At 35.9% G+C, this 23,974-nt stretch overlaps 1 protein-coding gene across 1 annotated transcript in view; it reads right to left on the bottom strand.

The window, feature by feature from the left end:
* Positions 1–10,882: 10,882 nt before the first annotated feature.
* Positions 10,883–23,974, bottom strand: part of crhr1 (corticotropin releasing hormone receptor 1) — a 140,887-nt gene continuing 127,795 nt past the window's right edge. The window contains exon 14 of the mRNA XM_079891186.1: positions 10,883–18,403. Within this exon, the coding sequence (XP_079747312.1) occupies positions 18,263–18,403 (141 nt within the window). The 3' untranslated portion in view covers positions 10,883–18,262. The remainder of the gene's footprint in view (positions 18,404–23,974) is intronic.

Here is a 23,974-nt window from a genome sequence, read left to right as displayed (position 1 = left end):
CTCAAGAAAATTGAGCTTGTTTTATGAGAAAACTACTGATTTTATTCATTTATTTATTATTCAGTGGGAAAAGTGAAATGAAAAGTTTGAGCTGTGGCCTAAGCAACTTGTTATTTGAGTTCACAGACTTCTCTAAATGAATGTGCTGAATTAAAAACCAAATCTTATGTGCCCTTCAAGACAGCACTTAACCTTTAGACAATCTTAACCCCTTTTGATCTCAGTGATTTTATTAAATCACAGAAAACAAAGCCCTAAATCCCGACTAGAAAGATCAAATTTTAATCACTGCATTTCAAGGTTGAGGGGAAATTAAACTTCTCTTGTGAGTCAGATTTTTCACCTCCCATTTTATTTTACAGCTCTTAATTTTTAGGCTGCTGGATTGAACGAATATGCCACGATGTGACTAATGATACTACAGTTACAAGAAAAATGATGTCAAGGCAGATGACACCATAAGAACACACTCAGTCTCAAACCCTTCACTGGTGACTAATTTCATGGAAATTTTCATGGAAAATTGTGTTTTAGTCAAAGACTACATCCAGATGATCAAACGATGATCCAAAACATAGATTTTGGATCCAATCCAAAACGATGATCAAAACATAGATTGAGTAAATCGAGTCCATCAACACCCCTAATGCTTGCACAGTCCTATAGCTCGTCCTGGGTCGAGCCAGAAAATTCAATTCAAAAGTCAATGGCGAGGAGGCGTTATCTCATAAATGACGGAAATTTCCGTAAATGGCGGGGGAAAGTTAAAGTCAGGCAAAATGAAATATTTGCACTATTGATGAATGAAAAATTATAATGCATGTATGTTTTTAAATGGTCACATGACAGGAAGTCCCTTGGTATTGCAAGATTGGTGGAACTCTGTTCATGGGGGAATGACAACACACACACAATGACAACACACACACACACACACATACACACACACACACACACACACACACACACACACACACACACACACACACACACACACACACACACACACACACACACACACACACACACACACACACACAGAGAAGCTGTTTCACTCGGATATATGTCACAATAGGGAAGACAAGACTATCATAACTTCAAGCTAACCTGATTATGTAGAATCACATATTAATAACAATATACACATCACCAAAATCAGTTATTAATTACAATATAATTATACATATATACAAATAATTGTAATTGTAATACATGACAGTTAAATATTAACAAACATTTGGATATTTCCCCACAATATTTCATTATCATTTTGAGTCTTGTCATGATATCACATTCACTTTTGTACAAAGTTCCCACACATGCAGGAATTTTAAGAACAATGCAATTTGTGAAAATAAAATTAAACTATTTGCTGTATTCTGGGAGTCAGTGACTTCTAATTAACTTGATTTAATTAAGTGAAACATACTTAATGACTTGAAGTTGATGCAATGAGTTTATCAGTCTCTCCAAACAAACAAACAAACAAACAAACAAACAAACAAACAAACAAACAAACAAACAAACAAACAAACAAACAAACACCAATGCATGGTTATGAGATCATTTTGGATGTAGAAATGTGTTTGAAAGAAATGTGAGAAAAGAAAGCCGGAGGGTGATGGACAGTAATGCAGGAAGACACTTGAAACATTTTAATCATGTAAAGCTTTGACATTTGTGCCCAACCCCATTAAAAAAGCTTTTACTTACTTTGCCATCCAGGGCTTGGAGCGTTATTGCAAAACAAAAAAGTTTTGTTTAAGTTTGAAAGGTTTTTATGGAAATGTTTTCTGTGGGTGTAATTGCTTTAACTGCATTGCACTTTAGATGTTATTGTCTAATTCTCTGTGGGTTGATCCAGTATTGCCCTTGCATTGATTAATTTAAAACTAGTCATGCATCAGTTAGTTCGGGTCCTCAAATTTCAATGGCCGGGCTGCATTCCAAGAGTGCTGATATACAGCAGCATTAGGACTTTTCACCGGTTTCACACTGCGCTTGTCTGTGTTTAATGAATTCCAGAGTAAGTGAGTGACACAGATTGGAAATGCAGCGGAGAGTTTGTCTAAGTGATATTAGAACAAAGCAATTATTTTAAAATTACTTTTGTTGGCAACTGAAAATTGACAATGGGTTTAGATCCCAGTATGCATGGGATGTGTTTGATATGTTTTATGTGTTTTTGGGTAAAATGTAAGACTTAGTTAACAAAACATTTTATTGGATTTGATTTAATCAATTTAAATTCATAAAAAAATGTTTTTGTGCTGGTTAGTTTGGATTTTCAGGGAAGCCTGTTTTCGCCATGGAATAAAAAAAAAAGGTAATTGCAACTTTTTATCTTGCAAATCTGACTTTTTAGAATTGTGAGATATAAACTCGTAACTGTGAGTTATTAAGTCAGAATCACAAGGTATAAACTCACAATTCGGAGAAAAAAAGTCTGCTCAAATTCACACTTTTTTTCTTGCAATTGCGTGTTTATATCTCACAATTATATATATATAAAAAAGAGTCAGAAATGTGAGGTAAAAAGGTGCAATTACATTTTTTCATGGCGAAAACAAGCTTCCATAGATTTTAGTGCTGTAGCATGTGAATAAAAAAAACTGGTTTTGTTAATCAATACATGATTAAGGCAAATCATAATCAATAAAATATTTTTTTTCTGCAAAGGAAGATAACTTATCCTCAGCTAGCTGTCAGTCAGTGTTCAGCTCAGTTGTGACTGATGTCTGTCAGTATTTGTCTTGACATGTCAAGTACTGTAGCACTAAGAGAGAGCAGGTTAGGTAATAGAGTTTGATAACTTATTTGGCATTTAGAATGAGAATAATCCCCCAGTGTGTTTAGTATTTAATCTGTGCCATCCCTAAAATACACTGCAATGTTTCTTTAGACAGTTTCATTAATATAACTTGACATGGTGTTCTAACATCTGACCCAGTAGGCTTCGCGTTTGGGTAAATAAATCCGACCTGTCCAAACAGTTCTAGTGCAGTCATTTCATATTCAACTGTGGTTATTATCTTACTTTACTGTGAAATCTCCTTTTATTTTCTCTCCACGTTTGGGGCTTTGTATCAAGCAGTCATGCAGACCTGTTCTTTCACAAAGGCCTGCAAAGGAAGGAGCTGTGTTACAAAATAGACCTTTTTGGTTATTTCTAAGCCAGCCTCTTTCAAACTGTTTTAAATGACTCGTTTTGTGTAATGATTTTCAGGGGTCCATGAACCTTTCTAAAGGATTCGAAATGCTTAAATACTGACAGCAATAACTGTTTATTGATAATGAGGCTATTAGGATAGCTTAAGTAGAATCTCCATAATAATTATATAAAAAGATATTGATTCCTCTTAATTGAAGTTCTGCAACTTTTATGTAAAAAAAAAAAAAAAAAAAGAACATCATATAATGATTTTAATGTATTTATTTTTTTTCAAGTGAAGTTGTATCAAGTGTTTTTTCAGCACTGAAAAAGTCTATTGTAGGCAGATTTTCACTCTGAAAGCTTTAATGGGTAATATATGGAAATTTATGAATGTGTGTGTGTGATAGAATGTGACACTGTTAAAATTATAAGATACTCGAGGCACCATTTGGGGTTTCTCAGATCATGGAAATAAATTCATCATAATCGATCATTTGGAGTGGATTTGATTTGAGGTAATTTGTTCTTTCTTTCTTTCTTTCTTTCTTTCTTTCTTTCTTTCTTTCTTTCTTTCTTTCTTTCTTTCTTTCTTTCTTTCAATTATTTTATTTTAGTTTTTATTTACTTTTTTTGTTTCTTAAATTTTAGTTTGCATACACTGCAGGCTTTTTTAGACTAAAATGTAATATTAATCAAACTCAATAAAAATTGCCCTTTATTGATCATTTTATTAGCTGGGTGAAGGTCCTATATTGCAGTCCCCAGGCAGCCATTTCAACCAGACCATTTTCAGATACTTTAGGGTACAAGGCATGGTCACCCCTTGCCCTCCACCCTCTTAGTTACCACCACAACTGAACCCTTGACTGATGTCATTAGTCCTTCACCCTCTTTGCATGGCGTGCAAGTTTGATGGCATGAATCACAAGACACATCAATGAGACATCAATGCCAGCTCTGCTTAGCAATATTGATTCATTCAGCAAATTTTTGGGTTAAAAAATCAATGAGATTTGGTATCTGAGATTTAGTATTTAGTATAGATCCAGGTTAATTTATAACCCCCACTGTAATTTTAAGTAAATGTCAAAAAACACAAAGGTTAAAGTTCGATATGTCATATATATATATATATAATTTTTAAACCCAGCCTGGTTTCTATTTATTTTAATTTGACTGCATTGTTATATGTATTATATAATAATCTGTACTCTCTGAAAATCATTCATGCTGCTGTCTGAGCTAAAACGTGCTTTGTTGGTCATTTAGACACTGATTTCTAGCGATCCTGCATGTGCAGAGTTAAGTGGATGCATGAGGAATGTAATTCCGAGTGACATTCTTCCAGATTTGTACATTTATTTTTTCATTCGAAAGAAACCATGAGGTTCAGAAATAGCTCTAACACGTTTAATGCATTCCACTGATGTTAGGAATATTACCATCTCAGCCTGGATCTTGTCTATTTTTCCTCTTTGAAATGTTCCCTCATGAGGTATCTGGAGATGGAATGTCAGTGTAAGTCTGTGTGGTAGTAAAAGCTGTCTGTCATAGCAAAGCAACACACATGTTAAGATTTTTCAGTCATGAATAAGCTCTGAAAGCACTGATATATATATATATATATATATATATATATATATATATATATATATATATATATATACATACATACATATACATATATATATACAAACCAGTGCTATATAATAAGCATTTTACTATATAAAATAATATAATAATATTGTTTTTTATGTATTTATAATTGTATTATTTAATCTTATACCCACTATGGTAAAATCAATGTAATGTATGGCTTTAAATGACAATATGATAAATTAATATGATAAAGGACACCCATGTTAAATAAATAATGATAATTATTAATTAATTATAAGAATCACAATAAACAATTCTGCTGAAAAGTAATACAGTTCAGCATAACGGTTTGTTACAATTGCAGAGCAACTTGGATTAATATAGAATTCAATAGATGTGCATTAGATTCCAAACAAAGGTGTATCACTACTTTTTCAGTGCTGTTAAATTTCTCTCTTGACCAGACCTGACTTCCCGTGAGCTTCCAGCTCCTTTCTCAACGGCTCACAGCATTATCTGACATTCTCCATCTGTAGCTATCAACCAACCACAGCGATTTAATCTATGAAGCAGTGTGTATCCTAAAGCACAACCAGGGTGTTTGGGGTGGTTGGACAGATAAGAGGTGGTTTCAGAGCAAGGCCTGCACCATGAGCACTTAACCTTATCTGCACCTGAGCTCTGCGCAGTGTGCAGATAAGGTGTATGTGTGTGGCATCGCTATGAACCTAAAAGTTGGGCTGCATTGGATGATGGATGGAAAACTGCAATAAAAGATCTATAAATGTTTCGATGCTGTACTAACATTTGTCTACTTACAGCATTACACAAATAACACAGAACACATAGCAGCCATATCGGTCAGTATGAACTGAATGTCCCAGAATGGACCTGGAATTTAAAGCTACACTGTGTAATTTTTTTAAGTTGATTCTTAGCAAAAAACATTTTGTTCTTTCAAAATTATATGTGCTCATTCATGTGTAATTACTTCCCCCAACTAAGTATTCTCGTAAGCGTAGAATCTGCCATTCAGAATGCATTCGAGTGAGTCGCTCGAATGGTGGCAGCCATGTTGCGCCTCCATCTTGAAAATACATTAGCCAAAGAGGGACATACCGGAAAATTCAAGCTTCGCCTTTTACGCTTTTAAACTCAGTGGCACCGTGACGAATGCGAGGGGGAGATTACTCGCGACTGCCAGCAGATTTGAAAGCCTGTTGAAGATGGAGGATCACGCCTATTCTCGAGGACAGGTAACAGAGTCGCCAAGGAAGCGAAAGAGAGAGTTAAACTGACAATGCGACAGGCAAATCAACAAGACCAAAGTCAATATTGGAGTGGCTTTTCCAAGATGGAAAGAGCTCATGAGGAGCAAGGATTTTAAAAGGGACGCCGAAGTTGCCTGCTTTCTTCTCGACAGGTAATTCAGCCTATTTGTGTAAATTTGAAGTTTTATAGTTGCTTGGCTAACTATTGCATGGTTGTGCATAACGCTATAACGACGTCTAGGAATGTTACGGCCACCGTAGGAGTTAAAACGCCCTCGGAATGGGAGGGGCTAGAAAGTAATATTCAGTTGGTAATCATATACAATTTCACCGCTAGATGGGAGAAAATCTTACACAGTGTAGCTTTAATGTAAAAATAGTTGCAGGGCTTTTAATGGTCTTTTTGTTAATAGCATCTGTAAGGTCACAAATTAATTTACCTTCTCAGGTCCTCTTCTGGGCTAAAGTTTAAATATAGGTGTGGAAGTGCAGTAGCAGAGCTAGCTATTTTTAAATCTGACTATTAGTAGAGGAGAAGCCTGAAATAACACAGCTAAAGGTGACCCTACTGAGGGAAAAAATAGAGTTTAAGTAGTTCAGTGAGGAAATTTTAAGCTATATGTCATCCTGTACCACACCTCAACATTCCAGTAAATACAATTAATGCCCCATTGTTAAAAAACTGCATTCATTAATTATTAAGCATATATATATATATTTACTTACCCTAATGCTCAAAATAATGAATTGGATTAAGTAAGGTACATTTAAATTTAAACAAATTAGTTCTATTAAATGATCTTTTATGAGTATTTAGAACTTGTGACTTTAGAAAGATTTAGAAAATGACACATTTTAAGTAATCTGAATTGTTTCATTGTTTTGAGTTTTATGACCTTTGAACTTACAAAATTAAATTTAACTGAAACTGGGCTGGGAGAGTAAATGTTAATATTGAGTGTTATATAAGGTTGTTGTTTTTTTGGTGCAAGATTAATGTTTAGTGGGAGATTTAATAGTATTTAATGTTTTGCTATGTTCATTTAAAAGAGTTTCTGTTATGTGTGTTTTTTTAGGGGGTTACTATCATGGTGACAAGCTTAGATTGAGAACAGGAACGTGTTTAATATTTGTTTATTGCCATTCTCATTCAGCAATTGCAATGCTATGCTATGCTATGCTTTACAATGTTATGTTTTGTTATGCTATGCTATGCTAATGCTGCTATCAAAGCACTGTGTTACCATTTAGCAAGTTAACATTTATTAAATTAGCTAATTAAAGCTAGACAAGTTAACAGAACTGAAAGTAGTTAAGATTAGTTAAATGTGTGAATTATCTTATACTTCAAGTTGAGCAATTCAAATGTATGTATAGCACCCCACAAATTTCCAATGTAAATCTGTGGTGAAAAATGGAACTGCCATTGGGGCAGATTTCTGGCTGCCCCGCTTATTTTCACGTTAGGTAAACACACCTGATGATATCAGTCCGTTTTAGCTATGTGTATATGTGCATCAGGTCAGTAAGGTGCTCTGTTCTTCCAATGTGGAGTAGCGAATCAAATTAATGAACGTATAAACCATTTAGTTTAAACATGCTCATTTGAATAGCTTTTATATACAGTAGTTCTGTTGTGTGCTTTATGCTTGTTCTGAGAATAGACATGACTTTTTTTCCTCACTGGAATTCCAACACAACTTGCAACATTCTAAAACAACATTCGGACGCAATAAATACATTAAGGCAATTCTAAGATGGCATTCTATGCATTTTTCGTGCTAAAGTCGGTCAATCATCATTAGAGCGCCTCCCTCAGGCTGAATAACGCAACATTAGAATTCTGCCAAAAGTGTTCTGCATGTGTTCAGCGATTAGAATATAAACCTATCAAAATGTTTATTATAAACTAGTGCTAAGACGCAGAATCTGCCCTACCTAAATTTATGCCCAGGAGCCGCTACTGTGTATGAGTACAAAATAAAAATCTACCTTACTTAAATTTTGAATTTCTTTACTCAATTTTATGTAACTGATTACCTCTTTTTTTTTTTTTTTGCCAACTTATTCGGGTTTACAGGATACTGTAAATACACACTCACAATCTGAATCAATTACCATCAACAAATAAATATATATATGTATAAAACATTTAACTTGCATTCCCTCTAGATGAAAGACTCAGCCAGAAAAAAACAAAAAAAACATTGCCCTTAAAATAAAATTTTATGTTTTTAATCATCTTTATTTGAAATGAAGTCATTTGTTGAACAGTGGAGATCAGAGCATTGCGTTAAATTATAATAGAGGAATTTACATTTGAAGAACATGAATGCTTGTTTATTGGCTTTGAGACCCTCTAATTTCTGCCAGCTTTTTACAACAATCTGATAAAGATGAATAACAATGAAGTTAACAGGAAGTGAGCATCTTCATATCTGGCAGTCTTAGAGGGCAATGTGCCCTTGGGCAAAGTCATAACGCTGTTCCTAACATCAAGCAGGGACCGAGGGACTGTTAAAAGCATTGCTGCCGCATTAGAGCACATAAATGTGTCACAAATGCGAGCTGTGATCTCCCAAAGCTGCCATCATCTTCTGCTATTAAGTGAATTTATGTGAAAAATGCCACATCTATTAATTGTTTGTGCATACTTAATAGGTGACAATGCTGAGGAAAATTGCATATTTACAGTTTACTAAGTTGACAGATATATGTAGTTTGGTAACATGGGTCAAATCCCATTACTGTAACTCAATGTCAAATTCACTCCATCTGTCGTAAATATCCAGCTCATTGACTCAATCACAAATGGCATTTGAAATGAAACAAATTATGCTTTGATGGCTCCAGTTTTAGTTAGATGACTCTACAATTTGCACAATGAGTTTGATGTAGAGTTTGAGGTTACTTACCGATTCAGGCGAGATAACTGTTTTGATGTGACTTTCAAAATACATTTCTCTCCGTTTTCATTTGCTGAAAGATCAATTTAAAGTTCAAATACAAATGTGCATTCAAATAAAAGACTTGAGAGTTTAACGAGAAGCTCTTGAACCTGCATTAGACATGTGAATCTAAACCGAGAGTTTTTGCATAAACACCTACACACTCTTCAGCTTGCAATTTTTAACGAAAGTATAACCTTGTTTTCAGTTTGAATGAAGTTTGCGCAGCATAGAACAACTGGTACGTACATAAGTACGTATTATGAAATTCATTACATTTGTACTTTGGTTTGAGAATGTCTTTCTAACACCGTTGTAGCTCTGGTAATGGTTAATAAAATGTATCACATTCTTCAAGATCATGGGATTTATGCACTTATATGTCCTTCTCTTTTGTCTCTGACATTATTCTGAAGATTTCTGCAGGATTTTGGTGGTCTTGAATGAGCTGGGCAAGCTCTACATGCTCAAAACCTATTTATTCTGTGGGCTTTCAAGACTTATTGAGGTCATTGTAATGTGACCCTCTGCTCTGACCTCTTTTTTTTTTTTTTTTTTTTTTTGCCTATGTGGAAATCTAAAGTTATTTAAAGGAATAGTTCACCTAAGAATGAAAGGTTTGTCCTTATTTACTCACCCTAATGTAATTCCATGCAGTATGAGCTGCTTTCATTATGTGTATTTTTTTTTTTCTTTCTGTTGGAGGCTTGACAGCTGTGATTACTATGAACTGTCATTATATGCCAAGAGCTATGTGCTTTCATGCACGGAAAAAATAACAGCGTATGGGTTTGGATTGACATGAGGGTAAGTAAATGGTGTGCAGATATTAGTAAAAAAGCAACATAGGCAGAAAATCCTGCTGAATATTTTTGCATCCATTTGTTAGGTTTTACATTTATTATGTTGATGACGTTCTAACAATTTCCAGGACTATTATGGCAATTTTTCTGAAGCAGATTGCTTTCAAAAGCATCATTGTAGCCGTAATCATATAAAATAAATCCATCTCACAATAGGTTAATCAAACTAATAAAAATGTGTATCCATTTATGCATTTTATACTAATGCATCCTGATCCCGTAGGCATTTATCTTGTTTCAAATGAAAACCAGCCCTACATGATCCATTATCTATTATAGTTCTCTTTGATTTATACAGTGCTGATGTTTTCAGGTTTGTTTTTGACACACACACACACACACACACACACACACACACACACACACACACACACACACACACACACACACACACACACACACACACACACACACACACACACACACACACACACACACACACACACACACACACACACACACAAACACACACACAGTGTATCAATCAATTGATTTCATTGCAATTAACACGGTCATTTTTACAAGCTGAAGGTGAAAGTCTACAGGACGGATCTGAAAGGAGTGTCAAGGTAATCAAATGCTTATCATTGTAATGAGAAACAACAAGGGAACTTGAGCAGGAAACCCACAATTTCAAAGAAATGCTATTTTGAGCTTTTCAAGCCAAATGAACCAGATAAAAATAGCTTTTTTTCTATGAAACGCGAGAACAAGTTTTTTCTTCTGAGACAGATCTTTCTCCCTCTCGCATTGTTCTGGCTCAGATTGCATGTTATTTCAGAGCTTTAGAGCATATCCTGAATAAAATATATCAGCATTTGAATACAGATAGCTCATATGTCATGTAAACCTACAGAAGGCTTTCAAACATTTCTGTAGAATTACAAAAAAACGTGATGTAATTGAAAGGAAACACCATGCCCTTTCCACAAACTCGATATCTTTGAAGTGACGTGATGTTGCTATGTACAGCATGATTTGAATGTCTTGAACTTTTAATATCGAACCTGTGGACGTAAACACACCACAAAAGAAAATGATTTTAGAAAAGAAAAACAATTTAATGCACATCTTGATCAGCACAGTATATGCCTTCAACATATGACTTTAATCTTTGTGTAGTTGATTTAATATAAATTTCTGTACAGTTCTGTCAAACATGAAATCTGTCATAAAACAAAGAGGAACAAATGAGCTAAAGTAATAAATAGAATGTTCTTGAAGCACTGGAGGAAATGACAGAAATGATGGCAAAGATTGTCTCACAGAATCACACAAAGCAAGACATACAAGATTACATTGTCTTCACACATTCTGGACATTAATGTTGTGGATATATTGATATGAGTCACATAGGGTTGTGTTTTCTGACCTATTTAAATAGTGAGATAAATATATAGATTTCTTTTTCTTCTGTGCCATACATGTATAAATAAATATTTTTTTCTTTGTACACTTTCACATCAGCGACTAAACACAACATAAAATACCCGAAAAAAATTACATATTGACATCTTTGACACAAATACAGCTACACAGCTTGTACTTGTTCGGACCTTCTGTACATTTCACAACTTTGGAAGAACTTCTTCACAATCTCTAAAAAAGGGAAAATAAACTTAGCAAAAATATTTTTCTTAATCATTTTAATCTTGTTTTCCAGTGAAGAACTTAAACATCTTTACAAAATAAATGGTTTTTTAAAAATTTTTATAATTATTTTAAGAATAAACCTAAGAAAATCTTTCTATATTTATGCTTAAAAAAATTTACACAATCATACGTTTTAAGTAAATGTATGCTTTAAATGTATTAAAATGTATCAAATCTTTACTGGAAAACGAGATAAAAATAGTGATGAAGAAAACTATTTTTGGGGATTAAAAGAAACAAAAGAACACAGTCACCAGTGTTGCTTCTCTCAGATATAGAAAATCAAGCTCACCAACACAGAAAAGACAGCACTAATAGAAATGACTGAACTAATACTGATATACAATTCCGGCTGGAGGATGGCGGCCAACAAATCTGATACAGACACTGACCTTACCAAGAATGGTGAGTCTGAACATTTTTATCTTTGAGCAGTAGAAGGTATTTGAGTTATGTCTAGAGATGAAATTACAAGTCATAAGCAGAGATTGTGTTTTAGGCCTTTTTTGAGGCACGTTGGAGGAGCACAACGAGTGTGCCTTTGGAATATCGCATATGTTCGAGGGTATGGAGAATGGTGGTTGAATGGCGACTTTTGTCTGACTTACCAACAAAAGCCAATGGGAAAGAGAGATACAGTGAGTACTGAACAGGTGGTATTACTACACACGTCACAAAATCAAATTACATTTTTTTTTTATTATTTTTTTGGTTTAAAGCTGAAGTGTGTCATTTATGTGCCTCTAGTGCTTGCTAAGGTATTCTGAAAGAGTTGAGCACTGGGTGGTTGCTAGGCCAAAGCCAAAAGAGATATGGCTCAGGTACCTCCTTAAATACCTCCTATGGGATTATTCACTCGTGTTATCACCTGCCAAGAGAAAATCAAGAATCTGTTCATCTAGAAAACTAACAGCACACCAGGCAGTATCACCTGAAATTCAATGGCTGAATCAAATCCTTTCGAGCAAACAGAACAAAGTTCACAGCGCCATAGTGTTTCACATTGTTCACAACTATAAATGGCTTACATATAATTGTCTGCATATTAAAATGGCATACATTTACACACTTCACCTTTAAAGAAGAGCTTAATGTTCTGAGAAAGAGAATAGTGAAACCATCAATTCGTATCGAATGCCACTGACTGTAAAAACGGTGGCAATACTGTCCAAAAGTGATTGATTAATGATTTGTAAATAATATACATCACTGGATTATGTCTTATGTGGTACATGAATGGTTTAGGTACTGTTAGACACTGCAGATACTGATAGACACAAGAATATGGCTCCAACTGACACCTAATTCACTAGACATGACTAATTTAGCTCTTTAGGAGGATAATACACTATAATATCATTTTATGTTGTATATATTGTATGCATCTCTAAAGGGCCCTTCTACTAGTACCACCTTAGGTCTGTATACTAAGTGAACACTTGAGCTGTTTACTGTCAAACGGCTATAAATAGTGAGGCAAAGGCTGATGGAGTGCGTCTGAGCAGTGCTGTAAAAGTCTTCATTCCCACGATGCTAAATCAGATCCCTCAGATGACACATGCACCAGCAAACAGATCTGTTCGACACAAATAGTAACCTAAGCTTCTCTCATTTCTGTACACATCATATCTGTCACTGTCTGTGGAGTTTTGCTATTCAGCATCCAGCTTGGTTTCTTGATTTCTCTGTTTTCGTTACATGGTTTTCTGGAATACTTGATTCTAATTGGTCAGTTGAGGTCGGATATTTTTGACCACTTTACTTCACAATTGTCCCTCAAAACGAATTTCTTGTGTTCTAGTTCAATAGCACTCCAGGCTCTTCCTCCTGACATAATCAAATAATTTCAGCTTAAATCAATATTATTTCATATCCATTTATGTATTTAAAAGGAAAAGCAGACATCTAATAATGTAAGACCATTATCTATATGGCCATAATCTCAAAATAAACCCATAATGACTGGCTGACAACAATACAACAATATCCATATGTGGTTTTAATTTTTTTTAAAGGGGTCATATGATGCGATTTCTTGTTTTTCTTTAGTGTGTTATGTAGCTGTTTTTGCATGTATAAGATCTGCAGAGTTACAAAGCTCAAAGTGTCAAACCTAAAGAGATATTCTTTATAAAAGTTAAGGCACAACGCCTTCCTAAAACGCTTCGTTCAAACCCCCCCCCCCCCCCCCGGCGTTGTTGCCGCCGGCGCCCCCATGTCTGGAGATGCTGTGTTTTTCGTTGCGAAAGCCAAAGTACTTTGTTTGGCCTTCCAGAGGAGGACACAATTAGAAAACAGTGCTTAATCTTTATTTACAACACTGTTCGAGAAAAGTACAACTAAAATTTTCGACTGTGTGCTGCGCATTTTTCGGAGGACTGTTTCCAGAACCTGGGAGAGTAGCTACTACAAGGCCGGCTGGGCACAAAGGCTGATTCTAAAAAGTGGGGCAATTCCATCTTTGCAAGTACAGTCTGGCGCTTCTGACTCACAGACACAGCCTGTAAGTACGTTTTCATATTTTAAGAATTTGCTACTGACTATTCAAATGCGAGTTTTGAGCAGTATAGAGTAGCGCTTGCTTTTCAATTCTACGATCACAAATGCAGACATAGTTTTATGTTTACATAGTATACATAGTGTTCTCACACCCGTGGCACGGCGCGATGCATAAAAAGACAGTATAAATCATTATAATCAGTAATTATGTCAACAATAATGTACAGTATGTGTAAAATATATATTTTTTTAGTCTTTTAAAAAATACTTTTTTTTAACCTAAAACCGCATAAACACATTGCATTAAACAAAATACACAAAATAATGTTATTTTTAGAACCATCATATGACCCCTTTAAATCTGCCCTTCAGTCTAAATGGTCAGATCCGATTATATATATATATAAATTAAATCATCATTTGGAGTGCTACATCACATTCAAAGGTTTGGCCTTTGCAAGATGTGTTTTAAAAAAGCCTCTTATGCACACCAAGGCTAAAATAATTTGATCAACAATACAGTTAAAACATTAATATTATGAAATAAATAAATAATATATTTGAATATATTTTAAAAGTGTAATTTATTCCTCTAAAGGCAAAGCTGAATTATTAACATTTTTTGTGGAAACCGTGATACATTTGTTTTTTTAGGATTCTTTGATAAAGTTTAAAAGATTTTAAATCTTAATCTTAAGAAATTAGTTTTGTAACAATGTAAAAGCCTTTGATGCAATGTATATCAATTTAATGCATCCTTGCCGAATAAAAGTATTGCTGACCTAAAATTTTCATACAACATTTTCAATATCATCTTGGGTTGTGTCAGAATACACTCTCTCACTCTTTCCTCATACAGTATAGCGAAAGCCTTCACTATGTGGTGAATAGTACACAAATAAGTGGTTTTGGACACAGTATATATGCATGAATGGGTAAAATACCCATCACTAATATTCTCTAATGTGCCTTGTGAGTTCAGCACAGTGGCAAGATGTCATGATAGACACAAGCAGAGGCAAAATTTCCAGCTTTCCATCCTCACTTTCCGCCAACAACTCTTGGATGTTGTATGAAAAAGCCTCTTGGCATCCGGATATTTACTACATTGTCAGAACAAACGGATCAGATTTCACTGCAAAATGACAGTGTGCACAGTCTAAAAACAGATTTAACAACCTTAACGTAGAAGCAACACTAAAACAAACCTTGTGTTTTTGTTTTCTAGCAGTGACATGATCTTGGTCCTCGGTTTGTCAGGAATACACACTGCTATATGGTAATTAGCAAACTCCACAATCCTACATACACAACTATGTCTAATGGACATGTACACAACAAATGTGGAATCTGCTGAAGCCTTTGCAAATGATTCTGTATAAGTACTTCAGGAAGGTCAGAAGAGCACAGAGGCATAGATGGAGGTCCTGAGTCAGTTTTTTTTAACAACCTTGCTCTCCCTATCAGATGTGATTGATTGGATGTATGTGACACAAAAGCTAAATCTGCTTTACTGTGCTGAGTCAGCAGTGAGCGGTCACAGGACTCGGTCATTGGCGGCTCAGCTTAGCGAGGGTTTTAACACATGGATAAACGTTAAATGACCCTAAGCGAGGCATGCAGATTTCCCTTGACTCTCTAATGATAACGAAGCAGATTTTGCTGAGGTGATTCTTTTGAGTGATTCTGTTGGGATTTGAACTGTTGGGAGAAGCTGGTCCTAGATCAACACAAAAGCACACTACTCATCTATTTGTTAAATTTAGAGATATCCTTCCACACAAAAAAAGCTGTCCAGAGAAGCTAGAAAAACAAATATGGTCCACCAATAGCAATGTAAATGTTGAAATGCACTTCGTTTGAAATAAATCACTGACTTTTAAAGGAAGAGTTTACCCAAAAATGAAAGCTGTCATCATTAAGTCACGCTCATGTTGTTCTGAACCCATTCGACCTTCCATCTTGAAAAGCACAAACCCCTTGTAAACCGATCGTTAAGTCAAATCCTTTTGAATCATGAAATGAAGGCAAGTTTGCAAAACCAGTCTGAAAGATTCATTCACAGATAAACTGATTCAGTTTAACTCAGTGATATTGATTTGTTGAGGTTCTCAAGTGAATAGCTTACTGGAGAGGAAAATTATTATATTAAAATAAGTTTGTTCTATTTTAATATATTTTAAAATGTAATTTATTCCTGTGATGGCAAAACTGAATGTTCATAAAAGTTCAGTGTCACATGATACTTCATAAATGCTGATTTGGTGCTCAGTATTAAAAAATAAAAAAATAAAAATCAGGATCCTTTGGTGACCTGACAATTTTTGGTCTGTCTTTTACTATTACTATTGATCAATTTAATGCATTCTTACTGAATAAAATTAGATTTCTTAAAAAACAACAAAAAAAACAACAACCTTGAACAGTTAGTGTACATTCTTCACAATCTCTAATTTTGTGTCATACAGGTCAAACAGGTTTGGAACAACATGAGGGTGAGTAAAATGTTCAGTTATGCCTATAACCTTGTGCAATAACAATAACAACTTCCAGTCATGTGTGATTAGAATTAGTCTTTTTTTTAAAAGAGTCTCCAGAATCCGATTTCCCAAGTGTTTAGTACTATGATCATCTCGTAAGCCTGCATGATAACTAGGAATTTATATGAAACTATGCATGGAAATGAGAGCTGGAGTGATTAATTGAAATACATTCAATTGCCTGCTTGGCTGAGGCTCCAAATGCAGGATAAAATCAAAATCATTTCTTTGTTCTGAGATAAACCCCTTATTTAAAAGATTGTGTTAAGTGTTTAGCATCGGAGCGTGCCGTCTTCTACTTAAGCACGCATCAGAGTCTTTCATGATTTTCATTGTTCTCTTTCCTGTGAGCTTCCTTCCTCTTTCTCCCTGGGGTTTAGATATATCATTGAGTCCCTGGATGCAAACTGGATTAGAGAGCATTAACACGTACCTTTCGTCTTTGTTAAAATTGTTTACAGTTTTCGCACTTGCACTGCATGATGTATGCAGCAATAGATGTACTCATAATTTCATAGCAAAAGCATCCATGTTGAATGATTTAGCTCACAGAAATGTATGAGAATCAGAGGAATCTAATACTAGCTGCAGTAACGCGCAGAGCAGCGAGTGAAGAGAAAAAGCATAAGGGTCACAAACTGAACTACTCGGAGAAAACTCTATACATTTATCTCCAAAGTATCGAGTCAAACGATTCAATAACAATAATGAAAGTTCACATTGAGATCTGTCAAAGATATTCAGTTTGTTTTCCAATTCCAATATACTCCCAAAACCTAAAACTAATACACTATATGACCAAAAGTTTGTGGACACCTGATAACCAAACTCACACTCTTAAAATGTTCTATAAGGGTTCTGTCAGGTGCTTGATATATAGACCATTTAGGGGTTCCCATCATGGGATCATTTTATGGATTTAGTTTGAATTAATTTTGTTTTCATTGCAATACATTTGTATGAATTAAGCAGCTTGTAAACATACTTTATTAAACATGAAAGTATTATGGAATAGTTTAAGACATTTCTCCTTATATAGAGTCATTTTGGCATAAATGTTTCTTTAATCTATTCATTTAATCTAATCTATTTATAACTGCATTTAACCTTTTTTATATAAGTGGGTATGTGCTTCCTTGCCTTAATTTCAAAACTTTTGGCATTAAAAAGTTTATCCCCCCTAACAGCTTCCACTCTTCTGGAAGGTTTTCCAATAGATGTTAGAATATGGATGAAGGGATTTACTCCCATTCAAACAGTTCTGGCTCACAATCACACTACTTTTGGCCATGCAGTGCATACTCAATATTATCCTACTCTGATAGTTCTGGAAACAAGTTAGGAATAAACTGAGGTCTCCAATCAGAGAAGATAGGAAAGCAGATCAGGAGGAGATAATGTGACATATAACTTTAGCTATTGAATAAATACACTCTGTCTGCCTTTCTCAAACTTTTTGTGTGTATATCAGGATCCTTCCACAGTCTCCTATCATTGTCTGAGACCACCGATGCTCTAATCTGTTTCTGAAACAGATTCTTCTTCTCTGTGTTTGGCAGGTGGACCTCATTGTTTGTGTATATTTCCACCCTTCATCTGTGTTTCAGCTGAGGATCATACCCTGTTTGGCCCATAGCTGTTATCCCTGGGTTTTGCAGAGGACATGGATGATTAGCTGAGGACAGAAAGAGCGGAAGCAGAAGAAACGGGGATGGACGCTTCACTTCTGTTAAGGTCAGACGGCCGACGACTGCTTGATGCTGTGGAAACTGACTCGCGTTGGAGAGGTGGGAATAGACATGGCCCGCGCTACCCGAGCCCGAATGGAGTGCTTATCCTGCCAGCGATGCCACCGTTTACGAACGGCTGAGCGAACCTATGGACACACACAAAAAAGACACTTTACTAATAATATTAATAACTGAATGTAGCTCAACTATAGATAAAAACGTTTCTCTGCAAGTTAGTAACAAAATGTAGCTAGCGCCATATATGAGGGGAATAACATTTAAATTACATATCAAATGACATAATTCACATATAACAGCAGTATTGATCTGTCACACACACACACACACACACACACACACACACACACACACACACACACACACACACACACACACACACACACACACACACACACACACACACACACACACACACACACACACACACACACACACACACACACCATAATGGAAACTAGTGTGTGTGTGTGTGTGTGTGTGTGTGTGTGTGACACCCACTAGTTTCCATGTTTTATGGGGACTCTGACTACCCATAGACATAATGGTTTTTACACTGTACAAACTGTATATTATATCCCCTTACACAAACCCTACCCCTAATCCTAGCCATCATAGAAAACTTTCTGCAATTTTAGATTTTCAAAACACTTTAATTAGTATGATGTAAAAGCTGTTTTCCTCATTGGAGTAAAAAAAAAAAAAAAGGTCAAAATTGTTTTTTTAAGAAAGCTCTGAATATCAAGTCAAATTACGTGAAAATGACAAATGACATGAAAATGGTCAGACAAGTTATGAATATTTGATGTAAACAAAAAAATTTAAGTGACTTTAAAGTCATTCGGCCTAATTTATTGATTGCACTAATGTTGTCACAAATATGTTCTATTTTGGCTTAGTTTCTTTGTGTTTTAGTACTGTTCCTGTTTGCCTGTGTGCCCTCTAATTTGACCCAGTTTCCTACTGTGTTTGATTAATCATTCCGTTCACCTGTCGTACGTTAATTACCTAATTTAATATGTGCATATATACTCCGTTTCATTCAGTTCTTGGTCCGGTTTTGTCTTTGTGTAGTGGATGTGTTACACTATGTTTCTGCCCTGTATCCTGTGGATTATTGGATTTAAAAGACTATTTCCTTGCATTCTTCATGTTTGTGCGCTCTACATAGTCACCCGTGACGAATGTATAGTTCTGTCATTCATTTGTCAAACATGGCAACAAAGAGCAGCATGTATTTTCTGTCAAACCTGTCACCTGTCATGCTACTGCTCGTCACAACAGCGCTAGAATTTGCATTACATTAACCTTGTCAGATATCCTACTATGCTTTAAAATAACAGGAGAAAGAAGTGACAGTTTTTTTTTTTAATAGACAGGTCAGTGGTCTTATATTTAAATACAAATTTCTAATTCAAAATATTCACAATTTAACAATTTTAACTTTTATCTTTGTTCAAAAAGATTTAATGAAAAAACATAAAAATGTGGGAAGTTTTTAAAATATATATTTTACTCTTCGCAATGAAGAAGAGTTATATTGAAATGCAATGTGTGGGATTTGTAAGCGCATGATGGAAGAAGTTTTTCTTTTCGAATACCACACCACTGTATAAATCATCTTCATTGTGAAGAGTAATATTAACAAGACTAATAATGACTTACAGTGTATTCTGACTTTCCCACGTGTGAGTGAGAAAGAGCGAGAACCGGTGTATATGTGCTTACGTGGGCAGGGAAAGAGGAAATAATGTTAACCTGCGTATCTGTGTGGGTGCATGTGTGAGCGACTGTGTGTGTGTGTGTGTGTGTGTGTGTGTGTGTGAGGAGCATATACGTCAGAGAAAAGAGGTTTAATTTACAGCTAATATAGAGACAAATATGGACCAGCTAATATAGAGAAAAATATGGACAAAGTGGGTGAGTGAGAAAGAAGGTAGTATAATGAATATATTTATTATAATATTTATAACATTTAAAAATAATTATAAATAATAATTATAAAGTATAATTATTATCATCATCACATTATGAGTGAAACGATATAATCCAATAAATAAATATACATTCAAATATACAATGCCAGTTCTGAAATGGAACTCAACACTACGTCTTCGATTGACACTATAGGGAACATCACCAGCTTGACCGGTGTCTGAAGCACGTGTGTAAACATGACAATTTTATTGGCCAACGACAGTCCATGACATCATTGCCGGAGTGCCCGTGAGTATAAGAGGGTGTCTGCAATCTATGTCATCAGCTTTGTCTTCTGGAGCCGTTTGCTTGTATTAGCATGTTAAAGGCGATCATCATCTATTAACACTCAAACAAGTGTTTCAGGAAGTGTGTGCCTCCATGTCCCAGGTTTTGTGTTTGGGTGAGGAGCATGTGCATTAATTTCTCGATGGTTCTGAATGCACCCATTGTGAGAAATTCACAATGACTAGGCTCTGTACGCACTTGGTCCTGTTCTCGAGTGATATAGGACAAGTGTTTGAGCCCCGCAGCTTGGGCCCCTGAAGTTGTGGGGATCGCAGGTCAAGCTGGCTGAGGAGTTCGAGAAAGGTATGGCTAAGTCAATGGCTCAAGTGATCTGCTGGATCAGGATCTACTCTGCCCTACAAAGGCAAAAGACCTTAAGTCGCTAGAGTGTGGAACTGAGAAAAATGACTTTAAAGATTTTTAGTTGTCCCGCCAAATTAATTATAGGTAGGACACTGGAAATCTGGCAAATAGATGTTTTAGTAATGGAAATTATATACATAAAAAAATCTTGAGCTCAAACTTGACTTTTGACCACTATTTTAAAGTTACTGTACTCTGCCTTTGTATTGTCAGCAAAAAGTGAGAAGTCATGCCAAGGCAAAAGGCAGTAACTTCCACATTATCAATATTTAGTTGCTGATCACCATTAACAAAATCATTATAGTACACATCTGTATAAAATCTAGTGATCATGGCATTTATTTTGTATGATTTACAATTATTTATAGCCATCTACTTATTGCTATCCTGTGCTTTGGTTGCATTCTGATGGCATTATTAATACATTTGACATGACAAAATACCTCCTATTAGTCCAGCGTTGACTCGACCGCGTTTAGGGCGGGGCTGAAGGCGAAGTTTTGGCACTCTGTCAGCTAGTTTGCCGAGCTTTAATTCTTGGTTGTATTCATCTGATACGGCAATGTGTAACGTTTTTCTGTCAACTCTGCATAATCCTTCGCGATCGATATCGCACGTTTGTCGATGGAGCAGACCATACTAAATGTTCTGACCGCTCTGAGGACATCAGAAGTTAGAGCGACTGATGGCAGCTGTACAAAGTACACAGGCTACACCGTAATTTTAATTTTAATGGACATTAAAACAAAGGCAGATAACCGTACAATCTGGTAGGTAGCATTATTTGATTGAACACCGGCACAGTAACTTCATATTGACGCGCGGCTAAACAAAGGCAGAACACCGTAACTTGTAATTTGAGCGTTCCAAAACAAAGCCAAAGAGCGGTAACTGATGTTACGGTGTTCTGCCTTGGTTTCTCATGGGCTTTTGGAAGTTACTGTTAAGACAAATCATTATTTTCTCGAAAAAAAAACGGAATTGATTCAAGATACTTATCCACATGATAAAGAAGGTCTTGAATGTGCCAAAAATATAAATAACTCATTTTCGACCAAATACGAAGTTACGGTCTTTTGCCTTTGCACGGCAGTACTGTCTCTTATATCTTCTGATTTAAATCTTTAGTCCTAAAAATTGGAATTGACACGCCCATTAATTTTAAGATTTTCTCCTAAATCGGCAAGTTAAGAGCTTCTTTTAGCCATAATATATCTTGTGAATACGGCCCCAGATCTGGATTTGGATCAGGACTTGTCAAAGGTTAGGATCATCAAATAATTAACATTTAAATCACACCAGTGTGATATATGCCAGCAATGAAACCATGCATTGTTTGCATACTCAGTGTAGTATCATAGCAACCAGGAGACCCTCTACCTAGCAACCAAACATATGGCATTTCCTTAAAGGCCCCCTGAAATCAAAATTGAAGTTTTTTAGCTCTTAGGATGAATATGTTAGCCTTAAGCTGGTGTGTTCCAAAACAATGACAAAATTTGCATTTAGAAGATATAATCATTCAAAACTTACAGTCTCTCACTTCCGCTAAAATGGATCACGGATTTTTATGACGTCACCGCGGACTTCAGTTTTTAATCACATCTTCTGTCCAATCAACTGCTCTCTAGAATCTGAAGCATCCTGCCCCCTATGCTATAAATACCACCAGGCCAAAGCGACCATGGCTGTACCTGACTGTACGTTCGGTAGTAAACGCATGCTCAGTCTCAGCTGCTCATGCTCATCAGTTCCATCAGTTAACTGTCGGAGTTACTGGAGTAACATAAACATATCCTGGAGGATATTGTTTATTTTGAGTCGGAGTGACTGTCAGGCATGTCCGAAAGTGAGTAACTTTAGAAAACTGGATCAGCACTGACTCTGTTTTGAACGATTCAGTTCGATTTATTGAAATGGTTCGACCGGTTCACAGAAAAAGAAAAAGGTTCACGAACCGGACATGGACACGAACGGAGCAATATGGGTTGGAGATGTGTGTTCGGTTGCTCAAACGCTCAAGTTTTATTCCGTTTTCAGAATTAAATGGCTAGAATTTATTCACACCTCTAATGTTACTATTAAATCCAATGTATCAGCGCTCAGATTCGTTTTCATGGTGCTGTCAAGTACGACTCGCTGTCAGTGAGGTAAACTAAACGCTAGCTATTTGAAAAGGCGGAGGAGCCATTCAAAATGTCCCGCCTTAGCTTCCTGTTTCAGTGGAAATTATGTAAACGCATCATACAAAGCTGCGTTATTCAAGGCACTTCAGTGGGCCTTTAAGCTGTGCTGTCAGAAAAGGTTGACATTTTTATAGTTTATGACAACTAAAATGCCAAATACATGGGAGGTAACCAGAAGCCGGTGGTCGAACCAAGCATGTGAGAAAAATCAGACCACTTTAGACAGTAATTCGGAGGGGGGGCGTTTTACTGAATCAATGTGTTGGCTTTCAGAAAGACGGGTCTGAGTACTGTAAAAGGTCTCTCTCGCCACAAATCAATGAGATGGATGTCAGAGTAAACATTTAAACCTCCTCTCTGTCTCCACCTCATTTAATGTACTTCTTAGGGGGCCTGTCTTCGAAACGGTCGGCGGTCAAATATCTGTGGGCGCTCCAATGCGCAATGGATAGTGCACAGCTTCCACGCCGGTTGCTCTCTGACCAGATTGAGGTTTTTTATTCATAGTCACCAAAGCATGTGTCAACAATGCTGCCTGCACTGGAATTTAAACCAGTAAACACTTCACAAGCCGCTGAAGCAGAAAAACATGGAAAACTTCCAAACATGTTTATAATTCAAGTCACTGTTATTCATGCTCAGGAGCTGAAGGACTAGTGAACTGAATTATCAAAGATAAAATATTTATTCTGCATTCAAGGTGCATACTTGGCTCAAAAATCTGAGGAGCCGCGGATTGAATGGGCATGAAATAGTTGCTGGCAGCCCGTGGCACAGCATGAACAGTTGGCCATGCCTGTGAGGGTCAAAGGTCAGTCTCCACAGTTGATCAGAAGTGAACAGTAAAGCTCTGGTGCTGTATGTAATTAACTTCTGTGGTGGGTG

The sequence above is a fragment of the Squalius cephalus genome, assembly GCF_949319135.1.
Source record: "Squalius cephalus genome assembly, chromosome: 1".
Lineage (NCBI taxonomy): Eukaryota > Metazoa > Chordata > Actinopteri > Cypriniformes > Leuciscidae > Squalius > Squalius cephalus.
The sequence above is the reverse complement of the archived record's forward strand: the minus strand, read 5'-3'. Positions and strand labels throughout refer to the sequence as shown.